The 25,722-nt window shown below is 43.8% G+C and overlaps 2 protein-coding genes across 6 annotated transcripts; both read left to right on the top strand.

Annotated features, from left to right (window-relative positions):
* On the top strand, positions 1-13,791 carry LOC127979398 (zinc-binding protein A33). 4 transcript variants are annotated; one of them, XM_052584845.1, is made up of 7 exons: positions 1-436; positions 517-612; positions 767-997; positions 4,472-4,494; positions 4,582-4,697; positions 5,013-5,188; positions 12,841-13,791. In XM_052584845.1, the coding sequence occupies exons 1-7, from the start codon at positions 41-43 to the stop codon at positions 13,186-13,188; spliced, it is 1,386 nt and encodes a 461-aa protein (XP_052440805.1). In that variant the 5' UTR covers positions 1-40; the 3' UTR covers positions 13,189-13,791. The 4 variants fall into 4 exon arrangements, with proteins under 4 accessions (XP_052440805.1, XP_052440796.1, XP_052440786.1 ...); XM_052584836.1 differs by lacking the exons at positions 767-997; positions 4,472-4,494; positions 4,582-4,697; positions 5,013-5,188 and adding exons at positions 11,715-11,945; positions 12,106-12,128; positions 12,216-12,331 and having other exon boundaries at positions 2-436; positions 12,665-13,791; XM_052584826.1 differs by lacking the exons at positions 517-612; positions 767-997; positions 4,472-4,494; positions 4,582-4,697; positions 5,013-5,188 and adding exons at positions 11,466-11,561; positions 11,715-11,945; positions 12,106-12,128; positions 12,216-12,331 and having other exon boundaries at positions 3-436; positions 12,665-13,791.
* Positions 8,261-23,779, top strand: LOC127979380 (zinc-binding protein A33-like). 2 transcript variants are annotated; one of them, XM_052584804.1, is made up of 7 exons: positions 8,261-9,934; positions 20,301-21,748; positions 21,829-21,924; positions 22,079-22,309; positions 22,470-22,492; positions 22,580-22,695; positions 23,040-23,779. In XM_052584804.1, the coding sequence occupies exons 2-7, from the start codon at positions 21,353-21,355 to the stop codon at positions 23,561-23,563; spliced, it is 1,386 nt and encodes a 461-aa protein (XP_052440764.1). In that variant the 5' UTR covers positions 8,261-9,934; positions 20,301-21,352; the 3' UTR covers positions 23,564-23,779. The 2 variants fall into 2 exon arrangements, with proteins under 2 accessions (XP_052440764.1, XP_052440771.1); XM_052584811.1 differs by having other exon boundaries at positions 8,261-10,729; positions 21,093-21,748.
* Positions 23,780-25,722: the final 1,943 nt, after the last annotated feature.

The following is a 25,722-nucleotide window of genomic DNA, read 5'->3' as shown; positions in this document are numbered from 1 at the left end:
GGAACTTTTATTTGCTGAGAACTGGGAACTGACTTCAGTCATGGCAGACGCTTTGTCCTTCCTGGAAGAGGATTTTACATGTCTCATCTGTTGTGATGTCTTCACCGATCCGGTCACTTTGAAATGTAGCCACAGTTTGTGTGACAAGTGTCTTCAGCATTTCTGGACGACTCAGGATGTGCCACGGTGTCCGGTCTGTCGGAAGGAATGCTCTCACGACGAACCCACCAAGAGCCTGGCGTTCAGAGCACTCTGTGAGTCCTTCAAGAAGAGGAAACCCTCCGCTGTTTCAGCAGACGTTTGTCCAGAACATGAAGAAAAGTTCAAACTCTTCTGCTTTGTGGACAAGCAGCCAATCTGTGTGGTCTGTTACACATCAAAGAAGCACGAAGATCACAAGTGTTCACCTGTCAACGAGGCTGCTGGGAATTTAAAGGTACGTGGGGTTTGGAATCGGATCTGACTGACTTTTGGCAACGTCAAGCTCATTATTAAGAGTTTATCCTGTGATTCTAGGAGGATCTCAAGACACAAATGAACACATTACAGACGACACTCGGTGACCTCAAGAAAGCCCATGAGAGCTGTGTTAAACAGGCTGAGATCAGTAAGGTAAGAGGTTATGGCATGTTCAAGTCCTCCCAGAAAGTTTATATTTACGAATTAGGAAGTCTACGATCATTCCAACTTGACTTGAACACACCATTATTTTTGTTATCAGTAGTGAACTTTTACATTCTTAGCAGAAGCGCTTAAACCATTTCAGGAATACACCAGTATGGATGAAAACCAGATAAAACAGGAATTTGAGAAACTCCATCAGTTTCTGAGAGATGAGGAAGAGAAACAGATCCGATCCTTGCATAAAGAAAAGAAACCTCAAGATGAGAAACTCCAGGCAAGAATAAAGGAGCTCAATGCACAGATATCATATCTGTCTGAGAGGATGGCAGCTGTCTGGCAGGAAATAGAAACTGAAAACATCACATTTCTCCAGGTACAGATCAAATACTCAATGATACACATAAAGCCAAGTAAGTAAGTAAGTAAATTTCATTTATATAGCACATTAAACATAGCAAAGCTATCCAAAGTGCTGAACAATGTAAAATCAAATTAAAAGTAAGAGGAAACAGAAAAAAAAGACATCTAATACAATAAAACAGCAATGAAGTGAAATTAAAATGCTAAGGAGAAAAGATATGTTTTCAACCTCGATTTAAAAATGGTAATGGAAGGTGCAAGGCGGCAGTCTAGAGGCAATTGGTTCCACAGATGGGGGCAGTGACTGAAAAGGCTCTGTCACCCTTTGTTTTCATACAGGAACGAGGGACAGATAAAAGAGCCCTGTCAGCAGATCTTAAAAGTCTGGTAGATGCCAAAGGGATGATAAGATCTTTAAGATAACATGGAGCTTGATTGTTAAAAGCTTTAAAAACAAACAACAGAATCTTAAACTGAACCCTAAAATGGACTAGAAGCCAGTGAAGAGAAGCTAAAATTGGAGTGACATGGTCATATATCTTTGCCCCATGCAGTCAGCAGCCTTGCAGCTGCATTTTGTACCAACTGGAGGCGTGAAAGCGATGACTGAGGAAGACCTGAGTACAGTGAATTACAGTTATCTAAACGAGAAGTGATAAAAGCATGAATAACCTTCTCCAAAACCTGAAAAGACAAAAACTGTTTAAGTTTGGAGATGACCCATAATTGGTAAAAGCTGTTCCTCATGACAGAATTAATTTGTTTGGACAAACATAATTCTGAATCTATGATAACGCCCAGGTTTCTAACCTACGAGGAAATTGAGGTGAAGTGATTGCCCAGCTCCTTAATAATATCCTTTCTTATTTTTGGGGGACCAAAAACAATAATTTCTGTTTTGTTCTCATTGAGTTGGAGAAAGTTATTTGATAACCAATTTTTTATATCAGAGACACATTCCAGCAATGGTTGAATGGAATCACCAGCTTTTAACGGGAGGTACAACTGTGTATCATCAGCATATAAATGAAAAGAGACATTGTGCTTCCTGATAACATTCCCCAAAGGGCGCATATATAAGTTAAAAAGAAGCGGTCCCAGAATAGAGCCTTGAGGTACTCCACTAGTAATTGGGGCAGATGATGAGGAAAACTTGCCTAGCTCTACAGAAAAAGACCTATCTTTGAGATATGAGCTAAACCATTGTAAGGCTGTGCCCCTGATACCAATCAGATGTTCTAAACTGCAAATAAGAACATTATGATCCACGGTATCAAAAGCAGCTGTAATATCCAGTACAATCAATACTGCATTTTTACCAGCATCAACTGCCATCAAAATATCATTGAACACTTTAAGCAAAGCAGACTCCGTACTGTGATAAGTAGTGAACCCAGATTGAAAAGGTTCTAATAAATTAGCTGTATTTAAGAATGTGATCAGTTGTAGCGGCACAACTTTTTCCAAAAGCTTTGACAAAAATTATAACTTTGAGACAGGCCGAAAATTGTTAAAGCATCTTTCATCCAAACCTTGTTTCTTAAGCAAAGGCTGAACAACCGCATGCTTAATGCAGTTCGGAACCACACCAGTGTCCAAAGAGGAGTTAATCAACACTTGGACACTGGGCCCAATTACTGGAAAAGCTGCTTTTATGATTACAGAAGGAACAATGTCCAGTGAGGAATTAGTAGACTTCATTTTGTTAACGAGATCGGAAAGTTCTATTAAAGAGACATGGCAAAATAAAAATGAACTACCAGGCGAGTTCAAAGACAGGTCTGAAAGCGGTAAAGTAAAAGATAAGCGAATGGCACTCACTTTGTCAACAAAAAATGCCAAGAATTATTCACCGAGCCCTGCTGATGGCTCCCTAGAGAACTGGGATTTCGGATTAATAACTGAATTTATTGTGGAAAATAAAACCCTAGGTCTATGACAGTGTGCGGTAATCAGGTCTCAAAAATATTTTGATCTTTCTGATTTAGCAGCGCTCTGAAACTTAACCAGACAATCTTTAAAAATCTCAAGAGACACAGTAAGATGATCATGCTTCCATCTCCTCTCTGCTTTACAGCATGACTGTCTAAGAGAGCGAGCGTTGTCATCCAACCAATAATAAGATTTTATCTTAGGTTGTTTAACTTTAAAAGGAGCAAAAGAATCTAAGATATTAGAACAAACTGTGTAAAACAGATAAATCAAAACATCAGGCCCATAGGATGCCTTTTCAGCATGTAAGATAGATTTTTCAACAGCATTAGCTAGATAGTTATCATTAAACTGAGAAACAGTCAGTGAATTAATAAAACGAGAATAAAAATCAGCAGGCTTTTTCACAGTAGCAGATGTAACAGCAGGAACCTTAAAAAGAATGGGTTTGTGATCAGAAAATGAAACATCATCAATGACAACATCAACTACAGAGGAACCATGTGACATTATAAGGTCAAGTGTGTGACCAAGAACATGAGTTGCTTGATTTATATGTTGAGAAAAACCGAACGAGATATTACAAAACTCGGCAACCAAAGGATGCCCCGGGCAGCAAAGATGTATATTAAAATCACCCAGAAACAACATTTGATCATACAACGGGGCAACAGAAGTTAAAAATTCAGAAAACTCACTGGTAAAATTACTTCCAACATTAGGTGGCCTATAGATGAGAGCACAGAAACAGCAGAGATGAATTAGACTGTAATACCACACACTGTACTGTAAAAAAGTTTGAACAGAAACTGATTGAATATTAAGTGACTGTTTAAAAACCATTGCAACCCCACCACCTCTACCAGCAGATCTTGGGGTACTAATAAAACAGCAGTTCGATGGACAAAGTTCTTCAAAAGGTGACAACTCACCAGCACCGACCCAAGTATCAGTCAAGCATAAAATGTCCAGTTCCCAACGGATAAAAAAGTCACGTAAAATGAAAGTTTTATTGCAAACTGACCTAGCGTTCACTAAGGCCATATTCAAAGGAGGCTGTGTTGACAAGTTCAGATCCAGATGTTGAACACGAACACCTCCACGATTACCTTTCTTCCTGCGGCGCTTCCTTCGAGGAACACAGCACGGTAACCGGCGAGCGTACTCCAGCGCAGGTAGGTTGAACGACGATTTAGAGTGAGAGTGCAGAGCGGGACACAATCCAGGGTAATCTCCCATACAATTTTTAATATTAATTAAAGTTTCGCGATCGTAGGTGAGCACTGAGACTGCATGGAACCAGTGCAAAATCAAGCATAAAACGAACAGCCCAGATGTGGCACCACAGGTACACCACAGGTACACCAAACTGAGACAAACGTAGGACAGAGAGATGGCAAGCCGGGTTCACTGGCGCCATCTTGCTCAAGGAAAGCCAAGGAAAAAAGTCAATCAGAGAGCTGTAATCTGAAGCAAGCGTATTTTATAATCAATGTTACTGAAATTTGCTCAACCACACGACTGAGCGCTAATTGCTTTTTTATTTCTCATTCAGAATTACTGCAACACCCTACAAAGGTGAGTCTTTCCCAGTTAGCATTTGATTATAGCTGCACTCCCATTATACCCAGTGTACACCAAATATCTTACTGTTTATCTACACAGACTTCAACACCCATCAGTAATAAACATAGTCCCTGAACTACAGGAATATCAGCACTATCCCATTCAGACAATAATCTTCACCACATGGGTCAAAATGCAGAACCTCATTGAACACCGTAAGTATGTCTGGTTAGATTCTGTACATAATTGATCTACGCACATTTTTTTCATTGGTAGTAGTCGACTGATACTGACTGATGATTGGTTGGTTTTAACGTCGCTTCCTAGGCTATTTTCATGATGATCAACAAGTTGTAAACCTATATAAGGTGTTTATAGCGATGGATGTCATATGATGTTATGAATGTTCTATTAAGCACCATGAATGTATATGATCTGATCGCAGCTATTTGTGAAAATACCCAATGTATTTTGCCCAAAGAAGGTTGACAGATGAAAAGCTCTGTAGTTTACGATCATCTGTGTTTCAGCTCCTGTGACTCTGGACCCAGTCACAGCATCCAGTAAACTGCAAGTGTCTCAGGATTGCCTCAGTGTTCATTGTGTGGAAAATAAAATGAGTGTGTTTGATAACCCAGAGAGAATGTATGTAGGAGTGCTGGGCTCACAGGGCTTCAGCTCAGGTGTGCACTGCTGGGACGTGGAGGTAAAAAACAACAGTCACTGGACGCTGGGAGTGGTGTCGGAAACAGTAGACCGCAAAAAATATTACAGATCGTATCCGAAGAGGCATTTTTGGTGTTTTCATTACATGAATTCTACATACAAGCAAGGAAATGATCCTGTCAGCAATATTAATTACTTTTTTGGGAGGCCAAATATCATCCGACTGCAGCTGGACTTTGATGAAGGAGAGCTGAGATTCATCGACCCATCCAGAAACAGGATTCTGTGCACCTACACCGGTGGATTCCCAGAAAAAGTGTTCCCATATTTCTGTACTGAAGATACGTTAAGGCCACTAAACATTTTCTTTTCAAATAAACAAACATTGTAAACCACAACTAACATAACATTTCTTGTACACATGTTGTGTTTTGTGCACGTGACAAGATAGTCCTCACATGCAGCGTAACTTGATTGTTTTTAGGGCCACTGTATATCAAGCTAAGTGATAATTTAATCAAGTAATGTTTAAATGTATAGGGTAAAGCATTATAAATATAACAAATGATTTAATGTGATTATCAATGAAAAAAATAAATAAAGACTACTTGGTGTACTAATCTGATATTATTGACTTCTAAGTAAAATGCAGTGTGGTGCCATCACCTCTGGCAGATAATTGTTGGGTGGTGAAACTCTCAGGCTGTGAAAACAAGTAAACCATAAACCATAATAAATAGCCTACCTGAGAGAGGGTGTTTTGTCAATGTAATCCACTTCATACAGTCCAGTTTTCCTTCATTATTTGACGGAATATAAACAATACCTAAACACTGTGATAATTTATCACTTTATTATATGTAAATATCATAAATGTATCACAGAAAAAAGAGAGGTCTGTAAGTAAAATAACTGAAAACGTACTTGGTTACTAACATAACTGATCGGATGCAACCCCCCCATCCTTCTTTGGAACTATGAAATACCGGCTGTAGAACCCGGACTCCCTGTCTTGAGGAGGGACCACCTCGATTGCCTCCTCCTCTAATAGGGTTTTCACTCCTTGTTCCATTACCAGAGTCTGCTCGGGGCCAACTAACAGCGGAGTAACACCATTGAATCTCGGCGGTAGACAGCCGAACTGAATATTGTATAACATTTTTCTACTGTGCGCAGGACCCATTGAGATACATTTGGCAGTAGTTTCCACACTGCTAAATAATCTACTAAGGGAATCAGTCTCTTGAGACTGACCTCTGGTGTAAGAGGCCCTCAAAGGGGCAGCAAGCATCTCACCTCCGCTGTGCACGTGGGCGGTAAATACTGAGGACATTGCTCGCTAGAGGCCGCTGCACCCTGGAACTCTGGCAGGGTTGGCAGACCGGCCCCCAGAGGGCGCTGAGGCGAGACGGGCACCGTGTAATGCGGTGTATGCCGCTCTACCCTAGTAGGGGCTGCCCTCTGCGGTCGTGACCGAAACGTGTCAGGACTTTTTAGCTGAGGACATCCCAGCCTGAAGTATGGCCCTCAGATCCGCCCTTAGACTGGGAAAACCTTGTTTCAGAGTGTTGCTTCAGCCTCCGGTCCCGAAGCGGGGGAGCGTGGGCGTCAACGCTCTGATGATAGACTGAGAGGGCTGTTCCCGCCCAGCAGCCCCTCCAGTATATATAATAAATGTCATTATATTCCTCAGAATTAATGCAGTTAACCAATCAGATCAGTAAAGACGGTCTGGTTTTGGTAAGATTCACATCAAAACTGAAAATGATGTAATACACGAGTTGCCTCGGCAGCACGCGAGCTGCTTAGTCACACAAACATTATTAATCTCCTCCGAGATAAGTAGCTGCAGCCGCGAGTTCACAGAGGGGGAAGGAACTGCTGCACGTGCTTCCGAACCTCGAGAGCGAACTCTAGATCTAGGGAACACGGGTGAAGATAGGCAGAGCCATCTTCGACCCGTCCCCAGATATGCGAGAAGCACAGTCAGCCCCTGCAACACTCGGGCTTCCGAACCCAGAGATCGTGCAGATCTGGCGGGTGCGGTAGGAGATAGGGATGCGCCCATCTCCATACCCTCCAGCAGATCTATCTGTGAACCCAGCGAGTGCAGGCGCCGCTCCGCCTCGCAGAAGAATCCCTCTCGAGAAAGAATCCTCCGGGATCGAAGTGTCCACACTGGCTTGTACCAGTGCAGGCAGCGTGCCTCGATCCCAGGCAGACCGCGAAAAGACTGTGTGTATCCCCACTCGTGATGTAGCGAGGAACAAACAATCTGAAATGCGATCTGGATTCGCCTTTCAGATGTCTCGTCTTAGCTTTGCTCTTTGGCTATTGCTTACTCTTTGAGGAGCTAATAGTGACAAACAACAATAAATAAGATTGACAAGACAGAATGACATGTACACACAGAGCGCTTGCTGAAAAACGCAAAGCTGATGCCGGCTGGGTGGCTCGTGCCTTTATAGCTTCCTGGTCGCTTACGTCACCCTGCCCGTGACGTCACGCTCTTCTATAAGACAGATTAGATATGATATATCCAGAGTCGCCAACGCTAAACGTGTTCCCCAAAGCATTTCGACGCAGCTCGAGTTCCTGAAGAGGAACCTCCTTTTTTTTCCTGAACTGAAGCCTTATTCAATCACGCAGTGAAACTGCACATCCATTGGTTCATGCAGTGTTATAGAAACAAACCAACGGCCCAGCAGTGGTGCTGCACGACTCATTCCCACATTTCAGGGAACCAAAGTTACGTTAGTTAGTACGTTCACTTTCAATACTTCACTCGTACTGCATCTAAGAAGCAATGGGAACCCAATTCAATCATGCTGTGCTAAGAAAAGGGAAACGACCAATGCAGTCATACTTGATTTATGATACCAAGACATGACAATAGCAACTAGGAGCAGAATAAGCTCAATGAGGTTATATCTGGCCTAGCTTGATCGTCCCATGCTCGTATCGCCTCGGTACCTAAAGGACCAAGTGCACACGAGCAGAGTTTGAGTCTTGGGCAAACAATGGCCAAGAGTATGAGAATGAGGAACAAAAGATGAAAGTACCCTAGCATGAAGTGCCAGGACGACTAGATTATCGAATCTAGCAAATGCGGATGGCGAGTTCCAACCAGCCACTGCACAAATTTCTTTGATAGTCACACCGCTAGACCATGCCCAGGAAAAATTGTAGGACTGCTCTCGTTGAATGGGCTCTCACTCCAATTGGGCATTGCAGGCCCAAGGAAGTGTAGGCTAGCTGAATTGCATCAACAATCCAAAGAATGGCCAAGAGCATGAGAATGAGGAAAAACAATGAACTTTAGACAGAAAGTACCCTAGCATGAAGTGCCAGGACGACTAGATTATAAAATCTAGCAAATGTGGACGGCGAGATCCAACCGGCCACTGCACAAATTTCTGCCATAGTCACACTGCTAAACCATGCCCAGGACGAAGTCACTGCTCTCGTCGAATGGGCTCTCACTCCAATTGGGCATTGCAGGCCCAAGGAAGAGTAGGCTAGCTGAATTGCATCTACAATCCTCTAAGAAAGACTCTGCTTTGAGACCGGCAGCACTTAGATTCAGTTTCAAAAGCATACAAAGAGCTGTTCTGATCGCCTTATCGGCGCAGAGTGCTCCATGTAGAATTTCAGTGCCCTAACATGACACAGTAGATTCAGCTCTCGATCTTCCTCTGTGAAAAGAGCAAAAATAGTTAATACTTGTGGTCTGAAGGGTGTGGAGAGCATCTTTGGTATATAGCCATGCCTTGATTTCAGGTCAAGCTTCGAGTCGTTAGGCCTGAATTCTCGGCAATTAGGGCTTATCGAGAGTGCTTCTAAATCGCCCACAGTTAGACCTTGAGCATGGAGGGGGATCGCCCCTTCTCCAAGAGCCCTTGTAAGAATGACAGTATCACTGATACGTCACAGGAGGCAGCATCCATGGCGGCACACTTCCTCGCCTGCTCGATGGCACCGCAGATTCACCACAGCAGCGAGGGATCTTCAGCAGCCTGTCCCTCCTTCTCCCGGGCTTCGGCACCACTGTAACAATGTACAAACTTCATAATCATCGGGAAGAAGGAGGCGGGAACTGGCGGACAATCAAACAATAAGACAATCAAAACACAAACTAAAACCCAGGCCTGGTCCGCTCTCATCCGTCACTGTCGTCGCTCCTGTCTTATATCCTTCCATCTCCTCCATGGGACTCGAGACCGGTTGGTCGAGCAGGTGTCGCTCAGTTCCAATCACTCCACCGGCCTCGCTCCTGTTCCCACATCTCTCGGCCCCGCCCCACTCGTCACAGACATTAATTCTGCCTAGCAGGATAGCACAGGTCATACTCCAGCTGAGATTGACTTAGGGCGGAAGTTGAAAGGCCCATTGGAGCGGTTGTTACATAAGCCTCCAAACCCTGACCATTTAGCATAAAGTTTGCTCGAGCGGCAGAAAGCAATGCTGGAAAAAGTGAAGTATAATGTCAATAGAGCTCAGGAATAACAGGCCTAATATTATGATCTCTGGAGAGATCAGTACAATACCAAACAGGAGATTTAGTCTGGATACTCACTCATCCGCTGTCTCGTGCAGGTGATGCTTTTATGGCAAAGTTAGCAGCTAATTGGCAAGGTCCTGCTGAAGTAGTGTCACAGGTTAACAGGTTTAATTACAAAGTAAAAATGCTAGATAATCAGGATGGCATTGACCCATATTATATAGAAAAATTTAAACCCTTCTTTGGGGCTGTTCAGTCTTTTCCTAAAGGGGAGGGTGTGTAACAGTTTTAAATTTTATTTATTGTTACTGTGTTTCTTCTCCTCAACACTAGGGGACTATGTCCTCCAGTATAAGGGTGAGGACTCCAATATAAAGCAGAGAGAGTAAGTAAAGTTGTGGGGTGGTTGGTTTTAATGGAAAGGCAGGATGTTTGAGTGATAGCTCATTGTCTTCATCCTTTGTTAGGCCAGAGATGGGAAAATGTTTTTCTACTGAATCCCTGAGCCTTGTGTTAAATTAAGTGTATGTTACACATGGTCTTGAGTCAAGTTGCGCTATTAGACTATGATAAGTTCAACCGAAAAATGCATGTGGGAAATGGCATTGGATTATATACAGACAGTCTGTGTATTATTCATTGACTGATTCAACGTGCCATCGCTGGTATTGGAATGCTCTGTATAAAACTGTTGGCAACGCCAAACAATGCTGGAAACACAGGTTTTTGTAGAACATATTTCATGGAATGTTTTGAAGGAACTGATTTGGACGTATTAAGGCAAAGGGGTGAAATGGTTGTTTATGTGGGGAGGTTGCTTGTTTGTATAAACTATGTCACTTTAATATATCATCAGTATCAACAACTCAATGGATTGTATCCCATATTTTCATGTTGGTTTTTGCTAAACTGTTTGAAAGAGTTTGTTACAATTTAAGACATGTGCCTAGTTCTATCATACATGGACAGTAAATAATTACTAAATATTGATACACTGCATTATTAAACTTAAACGTTTGTAATTGGTCCAAAGTTGTCACGACATCATTGCTTAGGCATTCTGAGATTATGAGTGTGCAGGTGCAGCCACATTATGTGATCATTTCCTTGTTGTTATTCTTTGTAAAATTATATTCTGGAGGGTGTTGATCGATCTTCTACATAAACGAAAGTTAAGTAAAGAAATAAAAGGATTGGGTGTGGTGACAGGTAAAGCAGGTCTCACAGTATCTCCAGTAAGAAAGTATATTTATTGGACTTGGGAAGCAAAGCAGCTATTACTATTAAGGCAGTTTCAGCTGGAACTTCTATTAGCTGAGACCTGAGAACTGACTTCAGCAATGGCGGATCCTTTGTCCTTCCTGGAAGAGGATTTTACATGTCTCATCTGTTGTGATGTCTTCACCGATCCAGTCACATTGAAGTGTAGCCACAGTTTGTGTGAGAAATGTCTCCAGCATTTCTGGACGACTCAAGATGTGCCGCGGTGTCCGGTCTGTCGGAAGGAATGCTCTCACGACGAACCCACCAAGAGCCTGGCGTTCAGAGCACTCTGTGAGTCCTTCAAGAAGAGGAAACCCTCCGCTGTTTCAGCAGACGTTTGTCCAGAACATGAAGAAAAGTTCAAACTCTTCTGCTTTGTGGACAAGCAGCCAATCTATGTGGTCTGTTACACATCAAAGAAGCACGAAGATCACAAGTGTTCACCTGTCAACGAGGCAGCTGGGAATTTAAAGGTACGTGGAGTTTGGAATCGGATCTGACTGACTTTTGGCAACGTCAAGCTCATTATTAAGAGTTTGTCCTGTGATTCTAGGAGGATCTCAAGACACAAATGGACAGATTACAGGTGACACTCGGTGGCCTCAAGAAAGCCCATGAGAGCTGTGTTAAACAGGCTGAGATCAGTAAGGTAAGAGGTTATGGCATGTTCAAGTCCTCCTGGGAAGTTTATATTTACAAATTCGGAAGTGTACAATCATTCCAACATGACTTGAACACACCATTAGTTTTGTAATCAGTAGTGAACCTTTACATTGTTAACAGAAGCGCTTAAACCATTCAGGAATGCATCAGTACGGATGAAACCCAGATAAAGGAGGAATTTGAGAAGCTCCGTCAGTTCCTTAAAGACGAAGAGGAGAAATGGATCAGATCCTTGCATAAAAAAACTAAACTTCAAGATGAGAAACTCCAGGCCAGAATGAAGGAGATCTCCGCACAGATATCAGATCTGTCTGAGAGGATGGCAGCCGTCTGGCAGGAAATAGAAACTGAAAACATCACATTTCTCCAGGTACAGATCAAATACTTAATGATAGTCATAAAGCCAAGGACAAAGGTCAATCAGAGAACTGTAATCTGAAGCAAGCGTATCTTATAATTAGTGTTCATGATCAATGATTGCTCAACCTCATGAGTGAAAACGAATTAATCCTTTTTTATTTCTCATTCAGAATTACAGCAACACCCTACAAAGGTGAGTCTTTCTCAGTTAGCATTTGGTTATAGCTGCACTCCTATTATACCCAGATAACACCAAATATCTTACTGCTTATCTACACAGACTCCAACACCCATCAGTAGCAAACACAGTCCCTGAACTACAGGAATATCAGCACTATCCCATTCAGACAGTCATCTTTATCACATGGGTCAAAATGCAGAACCTCATTGAACAGCGTAAGTATATCTGCTTAGCATAATTGATCTACACAAATTTTTTTCATTGGTAGTAGTCCACTGATACTGACTGATGATTGGCTGGTGTTTTAACGTCGCTTCCTTGGCTATTTTCATTATGATCAACAAGTTGTAAACCTACATAAGGTGTTTATATATAGCGACGGATGTCATATGATGTTAAGAACCTGAGTGTGATTCTGGATTGTTCTGTTCAGCATCATGAATGTATATGATCTGATCGCAGCTATTATTGAAAATACCCAATGTATTTTACCCAAAGAAAGGTTGACAGATGAAAAGCTCTGTAGTTTACGATCATCTGTGTTTCAGCTCCTGTGATTCTGAACCCAGTCACAGCATCCAGTAAACTGCAGGTGTCAGAGGATTGCACCAGTGTTCATTGTGTGGAAAATAAAACAAGTGTGTTTGATAACCCAGAGAGAATGAATGTGGGAGTGCTGGGCTCACAGGGCTTCAGCTCAGGTGTGCACTGCTGGGACGTGGAGGTAAAAAACAACAGTCACTGGACGCTGGGAGTGGTGTCAGAAAAAGTAGACCGCAAAAAAAATTACAAATTGTATCCGAAGAAACATTTTTGGTGTTTTCATTACATGAATTCTACATACATGCAAGGAAATGATCCTGTCAGCGATATTGATAGCAATGAGAGGCCAAATATCATCCGACTGCAGCTGGACTTTGATGAAGGAGAGCTCAGATTCATCGACCCTTACAGAAACAGGATTCTGTGCACCTACACGGGTAGATTTCCAGATAAAGTGTTCCCTTATTTCTGTACTGAAGATACGATCAGCCCACTTAACATTTTCTTTTCAAATAAACAAAAATTGTAAAGCACAAGATTTCTTTTATATATGTTGTGTTTTGTGCACGTGACAAGATAATCCTCAAATGCAACGTAACGAGTGTTTTAGGGACACTGTATATCAAGCTAAGTGATCATTTAATCAAGTAATGTTTAAGTGTATAGGGTGAAGCATTATAAATATAACAAATTATTTAATGTGGTTATCAGTGAACAAAAAATAAAGGCTTTTTGGTGTACTAATGTGATATTATTGACTTGTAAGTAAAATGCAGTGTGGTGCTGTCACCTCTGGCAGATAATTGTTGGGTGGTGTTGGTGTTCTAGTGGAATTCCTCGTAATTGTATTGTGGAGGATGACATATTCCTGCAACATCTGCAATGGTGAAACTCTCAGGCTGTGAATACAAGTAAACCATAAAATGTAATAAATAGCCTACCTGAGAGAGGGTGTTTTCAATGTAATCCGCTTCATACAGTCCAGTTTTATTTATGCAATGACTCTAGTAAATCGTTTCATAAAATTACAGCATATGTTAAGAAATTTCTGCTATCACTAATTTTTCATAATGTAGAATTTAGCTAGTAAGTTAACTGATGGTAAATACTAACTTGTGTACTGAAATTGTTAGCCTGAAGAGGTAACCATAGCAACCCCAGCAGTTTTCCTTCATTATTTAACGGAATATAAACAATACCTAAACACTGTGCTAATTTATCACTTTATTATATGTAAATATCATAAATGTATCACAAAAAAAAACAGAGGTCTGTAAATAAAATAACTGATGTTTGGCTAACTGTGCTTGGCTAACAACACTGTAAAGAATTAAGACTGCATAGGTCTATAGTAGATTCCTCCAGAAAATGTACTCGGTTACTAACATAACCTCGGTTCCCTGAAATACGGGAACGAGTACTGCATCAAAGACGCTATGGGAAAACAAATCTAGGTTACGTATGTAACCCTAGTTCCTCGAGGGAACGAGACGCTGCGTCGAAACGCTATGGGGAATGTGTTTATCATGAGCGACTATGAATATCATATCTACATTTCTTATAGAAGAGCGTGACGTCACAGGTGGGGTGACGTAAGCAATCAGGAAGATATAAAGGCACGAGCCGCGCAGCCGGCATCAGCTTTGAGTATCAGCAAGGGTTACATACGTAACCTAGAGACGTTCCTCTTCAGGAGCTCGAGCTGCGTCAAAACTCTTTGGGGAACGAGTACCAACGCTGCCAGATTACCAAACCCCTACCTAGTGTGTATCCGAAAAGCACAGCTTAGGACGAGAGGACTGAAGTGCCTGGAGTGACTGGCATGTCTAAGCCATAGACTCGTGCAAAAATAGAAGGTGTGGACCACCCCGCAGCATTGCAGATGTCCAGCATGGACACACCTACTAGAAAGGCCTTGGAGGCTGCCATACCCGTGTAGAGTGAGCCTTGGCTCCCGACAGCGGGGGACGACCAGAGGACTCATAGGTGGCGTTGATAGTCTCAACTATCCAATGACTAATAGTCTGCTTAGAAGCAGGAAAAACCCCTCTTGGGGGGACCGTAGCATACAAGCAATTGTTCTGTTTTTCTCCACAGGGCAGCTCTGTGGACATATGCATCCAGCGCTCGAACTGGACACATACAATTTAGCTTCTCTTGGTCGGACTCCCGAAAGGGAGGAGGACAGAAGGCCTGCAGCACTACAGGTTGTGGTGGGATAAAGGGCAACTTAGGAACATATCCCGCTCGAGGGAATGTGAACACTTTGGTCATGCCAGGAGCAAAATCAAGATAGGTAGGGGGCACTGAGAGGGCCTGTAAATCTCCTACTCTCCTCAGAGAGGTAATAGCCAACAGAAAGGCGGTTTTAAGAGTCAGATGTCTGCCTGAGATATCTTGAATCGGCTCGAATGGAGATGTGCAAAGAGCCTCTAACACCACAACCAAGTCCAATGGGGGAATACGGGACCGTACTGGAGGTCTCAGCCTCAGCGCACCTCGGAGGAAACGTGTAACTAAGGGGTGTCTTCACAAAGACTGACCATCAAGAAGGGCATGGTAGGCCACAATGGCCACCACGTAAACCTTCAGCATGGAGTGGGTCAACCCTGCAGAGAGCCTGGCCTGTAGAAACTCCAGAACTGTACCAACTGGGCAGTTTGCTGGGTCAGGCTGGTGGTCTCTGCAGCATGAGGTGAAGAGTTTCCACCTCAGGGCGTACAGTTTCCTCGTTCAGGGAGCTCTGGCTTGGAGGATGGTCTCAACGACCTCAGTTGAGAGACCGGATGCTATGAGTTGTGCCTCCTCAGGGGCCACACCCACAGCTTCCACAACTCCGAGCGAAGGTGAATTACCGTGCCCTGCACCTGTGAGAGTAGGTCTGTCCTGATCGGTATGTCCCATGGAGACCAGATCTGCGAACCATACTCGGCCTGGCCAGAACGGGGCTGCTAGCAACAGACGGACCCCGTCCCGGCATACCCTCGCCAGAACTCCCGGGAGCAGAGCAATAGGGGGAAAGGCGTACAGACGAAGCCTCGGCCAGGTCTGTACCATAGCCTCCAGTTCCAGAGGAGCTGGATGAACTAGAGAGAACTGAAGGGGACATTGTGATGTCTCTTGAGCTGCAAAGAGGTCTACTTGAGCTCTGTCAAAAACTGTCCATATCTGCTTCACCACCTCGGGGTGAAGCTTCCATTCCCCCGGCCTCGGCCCCAGCCTCGACAGTATGTCCGCTCCACAGACCACGGGCAGGGTGGCCACTCATGACCGCAACCCAACCAGTGAGGGATGCATCCATCGCTAGTATTACACGGTGAAAAGGAGCTCCCAGCACCGGGCCCTGATTCAGGAACCAAGGTTTCTTCCACATTTCCAAGGCATGGAGGCAATGCTGCGTGACCTTGATAGTTCGAAGTGGATTGCCCCTCTGGGAAAATCCCTTGGTCTTGAGCCACCACTGTAGGGGTCTCATGTACAGCAGGCCAAGAGGTATGACGTTGGACACAGCTACCATCAGACCCAACAATCTCTGAAATTGTTTGACAGTGAGTGACTGGCCTTCTTTGACTCTCTCGACTGAGATGAGGATTGACTCGATACGAGCAGGGGACAATCGTGCCTGATATTGGTAAGCTTCGCCCCCGAAAGCGAACCTCAGAAACTTCCTGTGTTGTGGAAGGATGGATATGTGGAAGTATGCATCTTTGAGATCTATTGTGACAAACCAGTCCTAGGGCCTGATCTAAGCTACAGCATGCGTGATCGTGAGCATTTTGAACTTCAGTTTCATAACTGATCGATTTAAGACCCGCAGATCTATGATCGGATGCAACCCCCCATCCTTCTTTGGAACTATGAAATACCGGCTGTAGAACCCGGACTCCCTGTCTTGAGGAGGGACCACCTCGATTGCCTCCTCCTCTAATAGGGTTCCATTACCAGAGTCTGCTCGGGGCCAACTAACAGCGGAGTAACATCGTTGAATCTCGGCGGTAGACAGCCGAACTGAATATTGTATAGCATTTTTCTACTGTGCACAGGACCCATGGAGATACATTTGGCAGTAGTTTCCACACTGCTAAATAATCTACTAAGGGAATCAGTCTCTTGAGACTGACCTCTGGTGTAAGAGGCCCTCAAAGGGGCAGCAAGCATCTCACCTCCGCTGTGCACGTGGGCGGTAAATACTGAGGACATTGCTCGCTAGAGGCCGCTGCACCCTGGAACTCTGGCAGGGTTGGCAGAACGGCCCCCAGAGGGCGCTGAGGCGAGACGGGCACCGTGTAATGCGGTGTATGCCGCTCTACCCTAGTAGGGGCTGCCCTCTGCGGTCGTGACCGAAACGTGTCAGGACTTTTTAGCTGAGGACATCCCAGCCTGAAGTATGGCCCTCAGATCCGCCCTTAGACTGGGAAAACCTTGTTTCAGAGCGTTGCTTCAGCCTCCGCTCCCGAAGCGGGGGAGCGCGGGCGTCAACGCTCTGATGATAGACTGAGAGGGCTGTTCCCGCCCAGCAGCCCCTCCAGTATATATAATAAATGTCATTATATTCCTCAGAATTAATGCAGTTAACCAATCAGATCAGTAAAGACGGTCTGGTTTTGGTAAGATTCACATCAAAACTGAAAATGATGTAATACACGAGTTGCCTCGGCAGCACGCGAGCTGCTTAGTCACACAAACAGTATTAATCTCCTCCGAGATAAGTAGCTGCAGCCGCGAGTTCACAGAGGGGGAAGGAACTGCTGCACGTGCTTCCGAACCTCGAGAGCGAACTCTAGGTCTAGGGAACACGGGTGAAGATAGGCAGAGCCATCTTCGACCCGTCCCCAGATATGCGAAAAGCACAGTCAGCCCCTGCAACACTCGGGCTTCCGAACCCAGAGATCGTGCAGATCTGGCGGGTGCGGTAGGAGATAGGGACGCGCCCATCTCCATACCCTCCAGCAGATCTATCTGTGAACCCAGCGAGTGCAGGCGCCGCTCCGCCTCACCGAAGAATCCCTCTCGAGAAAGAATCCTCCGGGATCTAAGTGTCCACACTGGCTTGTACCAGTGCAGGCAGCGTGCCTCGATCCCAGGCAGACCGCGAAAAGACTGTGTGTATCCCCACTCGTGATGTAGCGAGGAACAAACAATCTGGATTCGCCTTTCAGATGTCTCGTCTTAGCTTTGCTCTTTGGCTATTGCTTACTCTTTGAGGAGCTAATAGTGACAAACAACAAAAAATAAGACTGACAAGACAGAATGACATGTACACACAGAGCGCTTGCTGAAAAACGCAAAGCTGATGCCGGCTGGGTGGCTCGTGCCTTTATAGCTTCCTGGTCGCTTACGTCACCCTGCCCGTGACGTCACGCTCTTCTATAAGACAGATTAGATATGATATATCCAGAGTCGCCAACGCTAAACGTGTTCCCCAAAGCATTTCGACGCAGCTCGAGTTCCTGAAGAGGAACCTCCTTTTTTTCCTGAACTGAAGCCTTATTCAATCACGCAGTGAAACTGCACATCCATTGGTTCATGCAGTGTTATAGAAACAAACCAATGGCCCAGCAGTGGTGCTGCACGACTCATTCCCACATTTCAGGGAACCAAAGTTACGTTAGTTAGTACGTTCACTTTCAATACTTCACTCGTACTGCATCTAAGAAGCTATGGGAACCCAGTTCAATCATGCTGTGCTAAGAAAAGGGAAACGACCAATGCAGTCATACTTGATTTATGATACCAAGACATGACAATAGCAACTAGGATCAGAATAAGCTCAATGAGGTTATATCTGGCCTAGCTTGATCGTCCCATGCTCGTATCGCCTCGGTACCTAAAGGACCAAGTGCACACGAGCAGAGTTTGAGTCTTGGGCAAACAATGGCCAAGAGTATGAGAATGAGGAACAAAAGATGAAAGTACCCTAGCATGAAGTGCCAGGACGACTAGATTATCAAATCTAGCAAATGCGGATGGCGAGTTCCAACCAGCCACTGCACAAATTTCTTTGATAGTCACACCGCTAGACCATGCCCAGGAAAAATTGTAGGACTGCTCTCGTTGAATGGGCTCTCACTCCAATTGGGCATTGCAGGCCCAAGGAAGTGTAGGCTAGCTGAATTGCATCAACTATCCAAAGAATGGCCAAGAGCATGAGAATGAGGAAAAACGATGAACTTTAGACAGAAAGTACCCTAGCATGAAGTGCCAGGACGACTAGATTATAAAATCTAGCAAATGTGGACGGCGAGATCCAACCGGCCACTGCACAAATTTCTGCCATAGTCACACCACTAAACCATGCCCAGGACGAAGTCACTGCTCTCGTCGAATGGGCTCTCACTCCAATTGGGCATTGCAGGCTCAAGGAAGTGTAGGCTAGCTGAATTGCATCTACAATCCTCTAAGAAAGACTCTGCTTTGAGACCGGCAGCACTTAGATTCAGTTTCAAAAGCATACAAAGAGCTGTTCTGATCGCCTTATCGGCGCAGAGTGCTCCATGTAGAATTTCAGTGCCCTAACATGACACAGTAGATTCAGCTCTCGATCTTCCTCTGTGAAAAGAGCAAAAATAGTTAATACTTGTGGTCTGAAGGGTGTGGAGAGCATCTTTGGTATATAGCCATGCCTTGATTTCAGGACAAGCTTCGAGTCGTTAGGCCTGAATTCTCGGCAATTAGGGCTTATCGAGAGTGCTTCTAAATCGCCCACAGTTAGACCTTGAGCGTGGAGGGGGATCGCCCCTTCTCCAAGAGCCCTTGTAAGAATGACAGTATCACTGATACGTCACAGGAGGCAGCATCCATGGCGGCACACTTCCTCGCCTGCTCGATGGCACCGCAGATTCACCACAGCAGCGAGGGATCTTCAGCAGCGTGTCCCTCCTTCTCCCGGGCTTCGGCACCACTGTAACAATGTACAAACTTCATAATCATCGGGAAGAAGGAGGCGGGAACTGGCGGACAATCAAACAATAAGACAATCAAAACACAAACTAAAACCCAGGCCTGGTCCGCTCTCATCCGTCACTGTCGTCGCTCCTGTCTTATATCCTTCCATCTCCTCCATGGGACTCGAGACCGGTTGGTCGAGCAGGTGTCGCTCAGTTCCAATCACTCCACCGGCCTCGCTCCTGTTCCCACATCTCTCGGCCCCGCCCCACTCGTCACAGACATTAATTCTGCCTAGCAGGATAGCACAGGTCATACTCCAGCTGAGATTGACTTAGGGCGGAAGTTGAAAGGCCCATTGGAGCGGTTGTTACATAAGCCTCCAAACCCTGACCATTTAGCATAAAGTTTGCTCGAGCGGCAGAAAGCAATGCTGGAAAAAGTGAAGTATAATGTCAATAGAGCTCAGGAATAACAGGCCTAATATTATGATCTCTGGAGAGATCAGTACAATACCAAACAGGAGATTTAGTCTGGATACTCACTCATCCGCTGTCTCGTGCAGGTGATGCTTTTATGGCGAAGTTAGCAGCTAATTGGCAAGGTCCTGCTGAAGTAGTGTCACAGGTTAACAGGTTTAATTACAAAGTAAAAATGCTAGATAATCAGGATGGCATTGACCCATATTATATAGAAAAATTTAAACCCTTCTTTGGGGCTGTTCAGTCTTTTCCTAAAGGGGAGGGTGTGTAACAGTTTTAAATTTTATTTATTGTTACTGTGTTTCTTCTCCTCAACACTAGGGGACTATGTCCTCCAGTATAAGGGTGAGGACTCCAATATAAAGCAGAGAGAGTAAGTAAAGTTGTGGGGTGGTTGGTTTTAATGGAAAGGCAGGATGTTTGAGTGATAGCTCATTGTCTTCATCCTTTGTTAGGCCAGAGATGGGAAAATGTTTTTCTACTGAATCCCTGAGCCTTGTGTTAAATTAAGTGTATGTTACACATGGTCTTGAGTCAAGTTGCGCTATTAGACTATGATAAGTTCAACCGAAAAATGCATGTGGGAAATGCCATTGGATTATATACAGACAGTCTGTGTATTATTCATGGACTGATTCAACGTGCCATCGCTGGTATTGCAACGCTCTGTACAAAACTGTTGGCAACGGCCAAACAATGCTGGAAACACAGGTTTGTGTAGAACATATTGCATGGACTGTTTTGAAGGAACTGATTTGGACATATTATGGCGAAGGGGTGAAATGGTTGTTTATGTGGGGAGGTTGCTTGCTTGTATACACTATGTCACTTTAATATATCAGTATCAAAAACTCAATGGATTGTATCCCATATTTTCATTGTGGCTTTCGCTAAACTGTTTGAAAGAGTTTGTTACAATTTAAGACATATGCCTAGTTCTATCATACATGGACAGTAAATAATTACTAAATATTGATACACTGCACTATTAAACTTAAACGTTTGTAATTGGTCCAAAGTTGTCACGACATCATTGCTTAGGCATTCTGAGATTATGAGTGTGCAGGTGCAGCCACATTATGTGATCATTTCCTTGTTGTTATTCTTTGTAAAATTATATTCTGGAGGGTGGAGTTGATAGATCTTCTACATAAACGAAAGTCAAGTAAAGAAATAAAAGGATTGGGTGTGGTGACAGGTAAAGCAGGTCTCACAGTATCTCAAGTAAGAAAGTATATTTATTGGACTTGGTAATCAAAGCAGCTATTACTAAGGCAGTTTCAGCTGGAACTTCTATTAGCTGAGACCTGAGAACTGACTTCAGCAATGGCGGATCCTTTGTCCTTCCTGGAAGAGGATTTTACATGTCTCATCTGTTGTGATGTCTTCACCGATCCAGTCACATTGAAGTGTAGCCACAGTTTGTGTGAGAAATGTCTCCAGCGTTTCTGGACGACTCAAGATGTGCCGCGGTGTCCGGTCTGTCGGAAGGAATGCTCTCACGACGAACCCACCAAGAGCCTGGCGTTCAGAGCACTCTGTGAGTCCTTCAAGAAGAGGAAACCCTCCACTGTTTCAGCAGACGTTTGTCCAGAACATGAAGAAAAGTTCAAACTCTTCTGCTTTGTGGACAAGGAGCCAATCTGTGTGGTCTGTTACACATCAAAGAAGCACGAAGACCACAAGTGTTCACCTGTCAACGAGGCTGCTGGGAATTTAAAGGTACTTGGAGTTTGGAATCGGATCTGACTGACTTTTGGCAACGTCAAGCTCATTATTAAGAGTTTGTCCTATGATTCTAGGAGGATCTCAAGACACAAATGGACAGATTACAGGTGACACTCGGTGACCTCAAGAAAGCCCATGAGAGCTGTGTTAAACAGGTTGAGATCAGTAAGGTAAGAGGTTATGGCATGTTCAAGTGCTCCTGGGAAGTTTATATTTACAAATTCGGAAGTGTACAATCATTCCAACATGACTTGAACACACCATTAGTTTTGTGATTAGTAGTGAACCTTTACATTGTTAACAGAAGCGCTTAAACCATTTCAGGAATGCATCAGTACGGATGAAACCCAGATAAAGGAGGAATTTGAAAAGCTCCGTCAGTTCCTTAAAGACGAAGAGGAGAAATGGATCAGATCCTTGGATAAAAAAACAAAACTTCAAGATGAGAAACTCCAGGCCAGAATGAAGGAGCTCACCGCACAGATATCAGATCTGTCTGAGAGGATGGCTGCCGTCTGGCAGGAAATAGAAACTGAAAACATCACATTTCTCCAGGTACAGATCAAATACTTAATGATAGTCATAAAGCCAACGACAAAGGTCAATCAGAGAACTGTAATCTGAAGCAAGCGTATCTTATAATTAGTGTTCATGATCAATGATTGCTCAACCTCATGAGTGAAAACGAATTAATCCTTTTTTATTTCTCATTCAGAATTACAGCAACACCCTACAAAGGTGAGTCTTTCTCAGTTAGCATTTGGTTATAGCTGCACTCCTATTATATCCAGTGAACACCAAATATCTTACTGTTTATCTACACAGACTCCAACACCCATCAGTAGTAAACATAGTCCCTGAACTACAGGAATATCAGCACTATCCCATTCAGACAATGATCTTCACCACATGGGTCAAAATGCAGAACATTGTGGAACAGCGTAAGTAATAACGTCTGCTTAGATTCTGAATATAGTTTATGTATGGAAATGTCTTTCATTGGTAGTAGTACACCGATATTGACTGATGATTGGATGGTGTTTTAACGTTGCTTTCTTGGCTATTTTCATGATGATCAACAAGTTGTAAACCTATATAAGGTGTTTATATATAGCAACGGATGTCATATGATATCAAGAGCTTGGGTGTGATTCTGGATTGTTCTATTAAGCACCATGAATGTATATGATCTGATCGCAGCTATTATTGAAAATGCCCAATGTATTTTACCCAAAGAAGGTTGACAGATGAAGAGCTCTGTAGTTTACGGTCATCTGTGTTTCAGCTCCTGTCACTCTGGACCCAGTCACAGCATCCAGTAAACTGCAAGTGTCTCAGGATTGCCTCAGTGTTCATTGCGTGGAAAATAAAATGAGTGTGTCTTATAACCCAGAGAGGATGTATGTGGGAGTGCTGGGCTCACAGGGCTTCAGCTCAGGTGTGCACTGCTGGGACGTGGAGGTAAAAAACAACAGTCACTGGACGCTGGGAGTGGTGTCAGAAAAAGTAGACCGCAAAAAAAATTACAAATTGTATCCGAAGAAACATTTTTGGTGTTTTCATTACATGAATTCTACATACATGCAAGGAAATGATCCTGTCAGCGATATTGATAGCAATGAGAGGCCAAATATCATCCGACTGCAGCTGGACTTTGATGAAGGAGAGCTCAGATTCATCGACCCTTCTAGAAACAGGATTCTGTGCACCTACACGGGTAGATTTCCAGATAAAGTGTTCCCATATTTCTGTACTGAAGATACGATCAGCCCACTTAACATTTTCTTTTCAAATAAACAAAAATTGTAAAGCACAAGATTTCTTTTATATATGTTGTGATTTGTGCACGACACGTGCCAAGATAATCCTCAAATGCAACGTAACGAGTGTTTTAGGGACACTGTATATCAAGTTAAGTGATCATTTAATCAAGTAATGTTTAAGTGTATAGGGTGAAGCATTATAAATATAACAAATTATTTAATGTGGTTATCAATGAACAAAAAATAAAGGCTTTTTGGTGTACTAATGTGATATTATTGACTTGTAAGTAAAATACAGTGTGGTGCTGTCACCTCTGGCAGATAATTGTTGGGTGGTGTTGGTGTTCTAGTGGAATTCCTCGTAATTGTATTGTGGAGGATGACATATTCCTGCAACATCTGCAATGGTGAAACTCTCAGGCTGTGAGTAAAAGTAAACCATAAACTGTAATAAATAGCCTACCTGAGAGAGGTTGTTGTCAATGTAATCCGCTTCATACAGTCCAGTTTTATTTATGCAATGAGTAAATCGTTTCATAAAATTACAGCATATGTTAAGAAATTTCTGCTATCACTCATTTTTCATAATGTAGAGTGTTAATCAATTTAGCTAGTAAGTTAACTGATGGTAAATACTAACTTGTGTACTGAAATCGTTAGCCTGAAGAGGTAACCACAGCAACGCCAGCAGTTTTCCTTCATTATTTAACGGAATATAAACAATACCTAAACACTGTGATAATTTATCACTTTATTATATGTAAATATCATAAATGTATCACAAAAAAAAACAGGTCTGTAAGTAAAATAACTGATGTTTGGCTAACTGTGCTTGGCTAACAACACTGTAAAGAATTAAGACTGCATAGGTCTATAGTAGATTCCTCCAGAAAATGTACTCGGTTACTAACATAACCTCGGTTCCCTGAAATACGGGAACGAGTACTGCGTCAAAGACACTATGGGAAAACAAATCTAGGTTACGTATGTAACCCTAGTTCCTCGAGGGAACGAGACGCTGCGTCGAAACGCTATGGGGAATGTGTTTATCATGAGCGACTATGAATATCATATCTGCATGTCTTATAGAAGAGCGTGACGTCACAGGTGGGGTGACGTAAGCAATCAGGAAGCTATAAAGGCACGAGCCGCGCAGCCGGCATCAGCTTTGAGTATCAGCAAGGGTTACATACGTAACCTAGAGACGTTCCTCTTCAGGAACTCGAGCTGCGTCAAAACTCTTTGGGGAACGAGTACCAACGCTGCCAGATTACCAAACCCCTACTTAGTGTGTATCCGAAAAGCACAGCTTAGGACGAGAGGACTGAAGTGCCTGGAGTGACTGGCATGTCTAAGCCATAGAATCGTGCAAAAATAGAAGGTGTGGACCACCCCGCAGCATTGCAGATGTCCAGCATGGACACACCTACTAGAAAGGCCTTGGAGGCTGCCATACCCGTGTAGAGTGAGCCTTGGCTCCCGACAGCGGGGGACAACCAGAGGACTCATAGGTGGCGTTGATAGTCTCAACTATCCAATGACTAATAGTCTGCTTAGAAGCAGGAAAAACCCCTCTTGGGGGGACCGTAGCATACAAGCAATTGTTCTGTTTTTCTCCACAGGGCAGCTATGTGGACATATGCATCCAGCGCTCGAACTGGACACATACAATTTAGCTTCTCTTGGTCGGACTCCCGAAAGGGAGGAGGATAGAAGGCCTGCAGCACTACAGGTTGTGGTGGGATAAAGGGCAACTTAGGAACATATCCCACTCGAGGGTATGTGAACACTTTGGTCATGCCAGGAGCAAAATCAAAATAGGTAGGGGGCACTGAGAGGGCCTGTAAATCTCCTACTCTCCTCAGAGAGGTAATAGCCAACAGAAAGGCGGTTTTAAGAGTCAGATGTCTGCCTGAGATATCTTGAATCGGCTCGAATGGAGATGTGCAAAGAGCCTCTAACACCACAACCAAGTCCAATGGGGGAATACAGGACCGTACTGGAGGTCTCAGCCTCAGCGCACCTCGGAGGAAACGTGTAACTAAGGGGTGTCTTCACAAAGACTGACCATCGAGAAGGGCATGGTAGGCCACAATGGCCACCACGTAAACCTTCAGCATGGAGTGGGTCAACCCTGCAGAGAGCCTGGCCTGTAGAAACTCCAGAACTGTACCAACTGAATTGTGTACCAACAAAATTACAGCA

The sequence above is a fragment of the Carassius gibelio genome, chromosome A4, assembly GCF_023724105.1.
Source record: "Carassius gibelio isolate Cgi1373 ecotype wild population from Czech Republic chromosome A4, carGib1.2-hapl.c, whole genome shotgun sequence".
NCBI classification, from domain to species: domain Eukaryota; kingdom Metazoa; phylum Chordata; class Actinopteri; order Cypriniformes; family Cyprinidae; genus Carassius; species Carassius gibelio.
The sequence above is the reverse complement of the archived record's forward strand: the minus strand, read 5'-3'. Positions and strand labels throughout refer to the sequence as shown.

Bases quoted from the DNA above. Each gene is read 5' to 3' on its own strand.
- LOC127979398 (XM_052584845.1), top strand. From the start codon at position 41: ATGGCAGACGCTTTGTCCTTCCTGGAAGAGGATTTTACATGTCTCATC. The intron at 998-4,471 runs GTACAGATCAAA...TTTCTCATTCAG, and splicing joins AAAACATCACATTTCTCCAG to AATTACTGCAACACCCTACA. The intron at 4,698-5,012 runs GTAAGTATGTCT...TCTGTGTTTCAG, and splicing joins GCAGAACCTCATTGAACACC to CTCCTGTGACTCTGGACCCA.
- LOC127979380 (XM_052584804.1), top strand. From the start codon at position 21,353: ATGGCGGATCCTTTGTCCTTCCTGGAAGAGGATTTTACATGTCTCATC. The intron at 21,925-22,078 runs GTAAGAGGTTAT...AAACCATTTCAG, and splicing joins AACAGGTTGAGATCAGTAAG to GAATGCATCAGTACGGATGA. The intron at 22,493-22,579 runs GTGAGTCTTTCT...TTATCTACACAG, and splicing joins TACAGCAACACCCTACAAAG to ACTCCAACACCCATCAGTAG.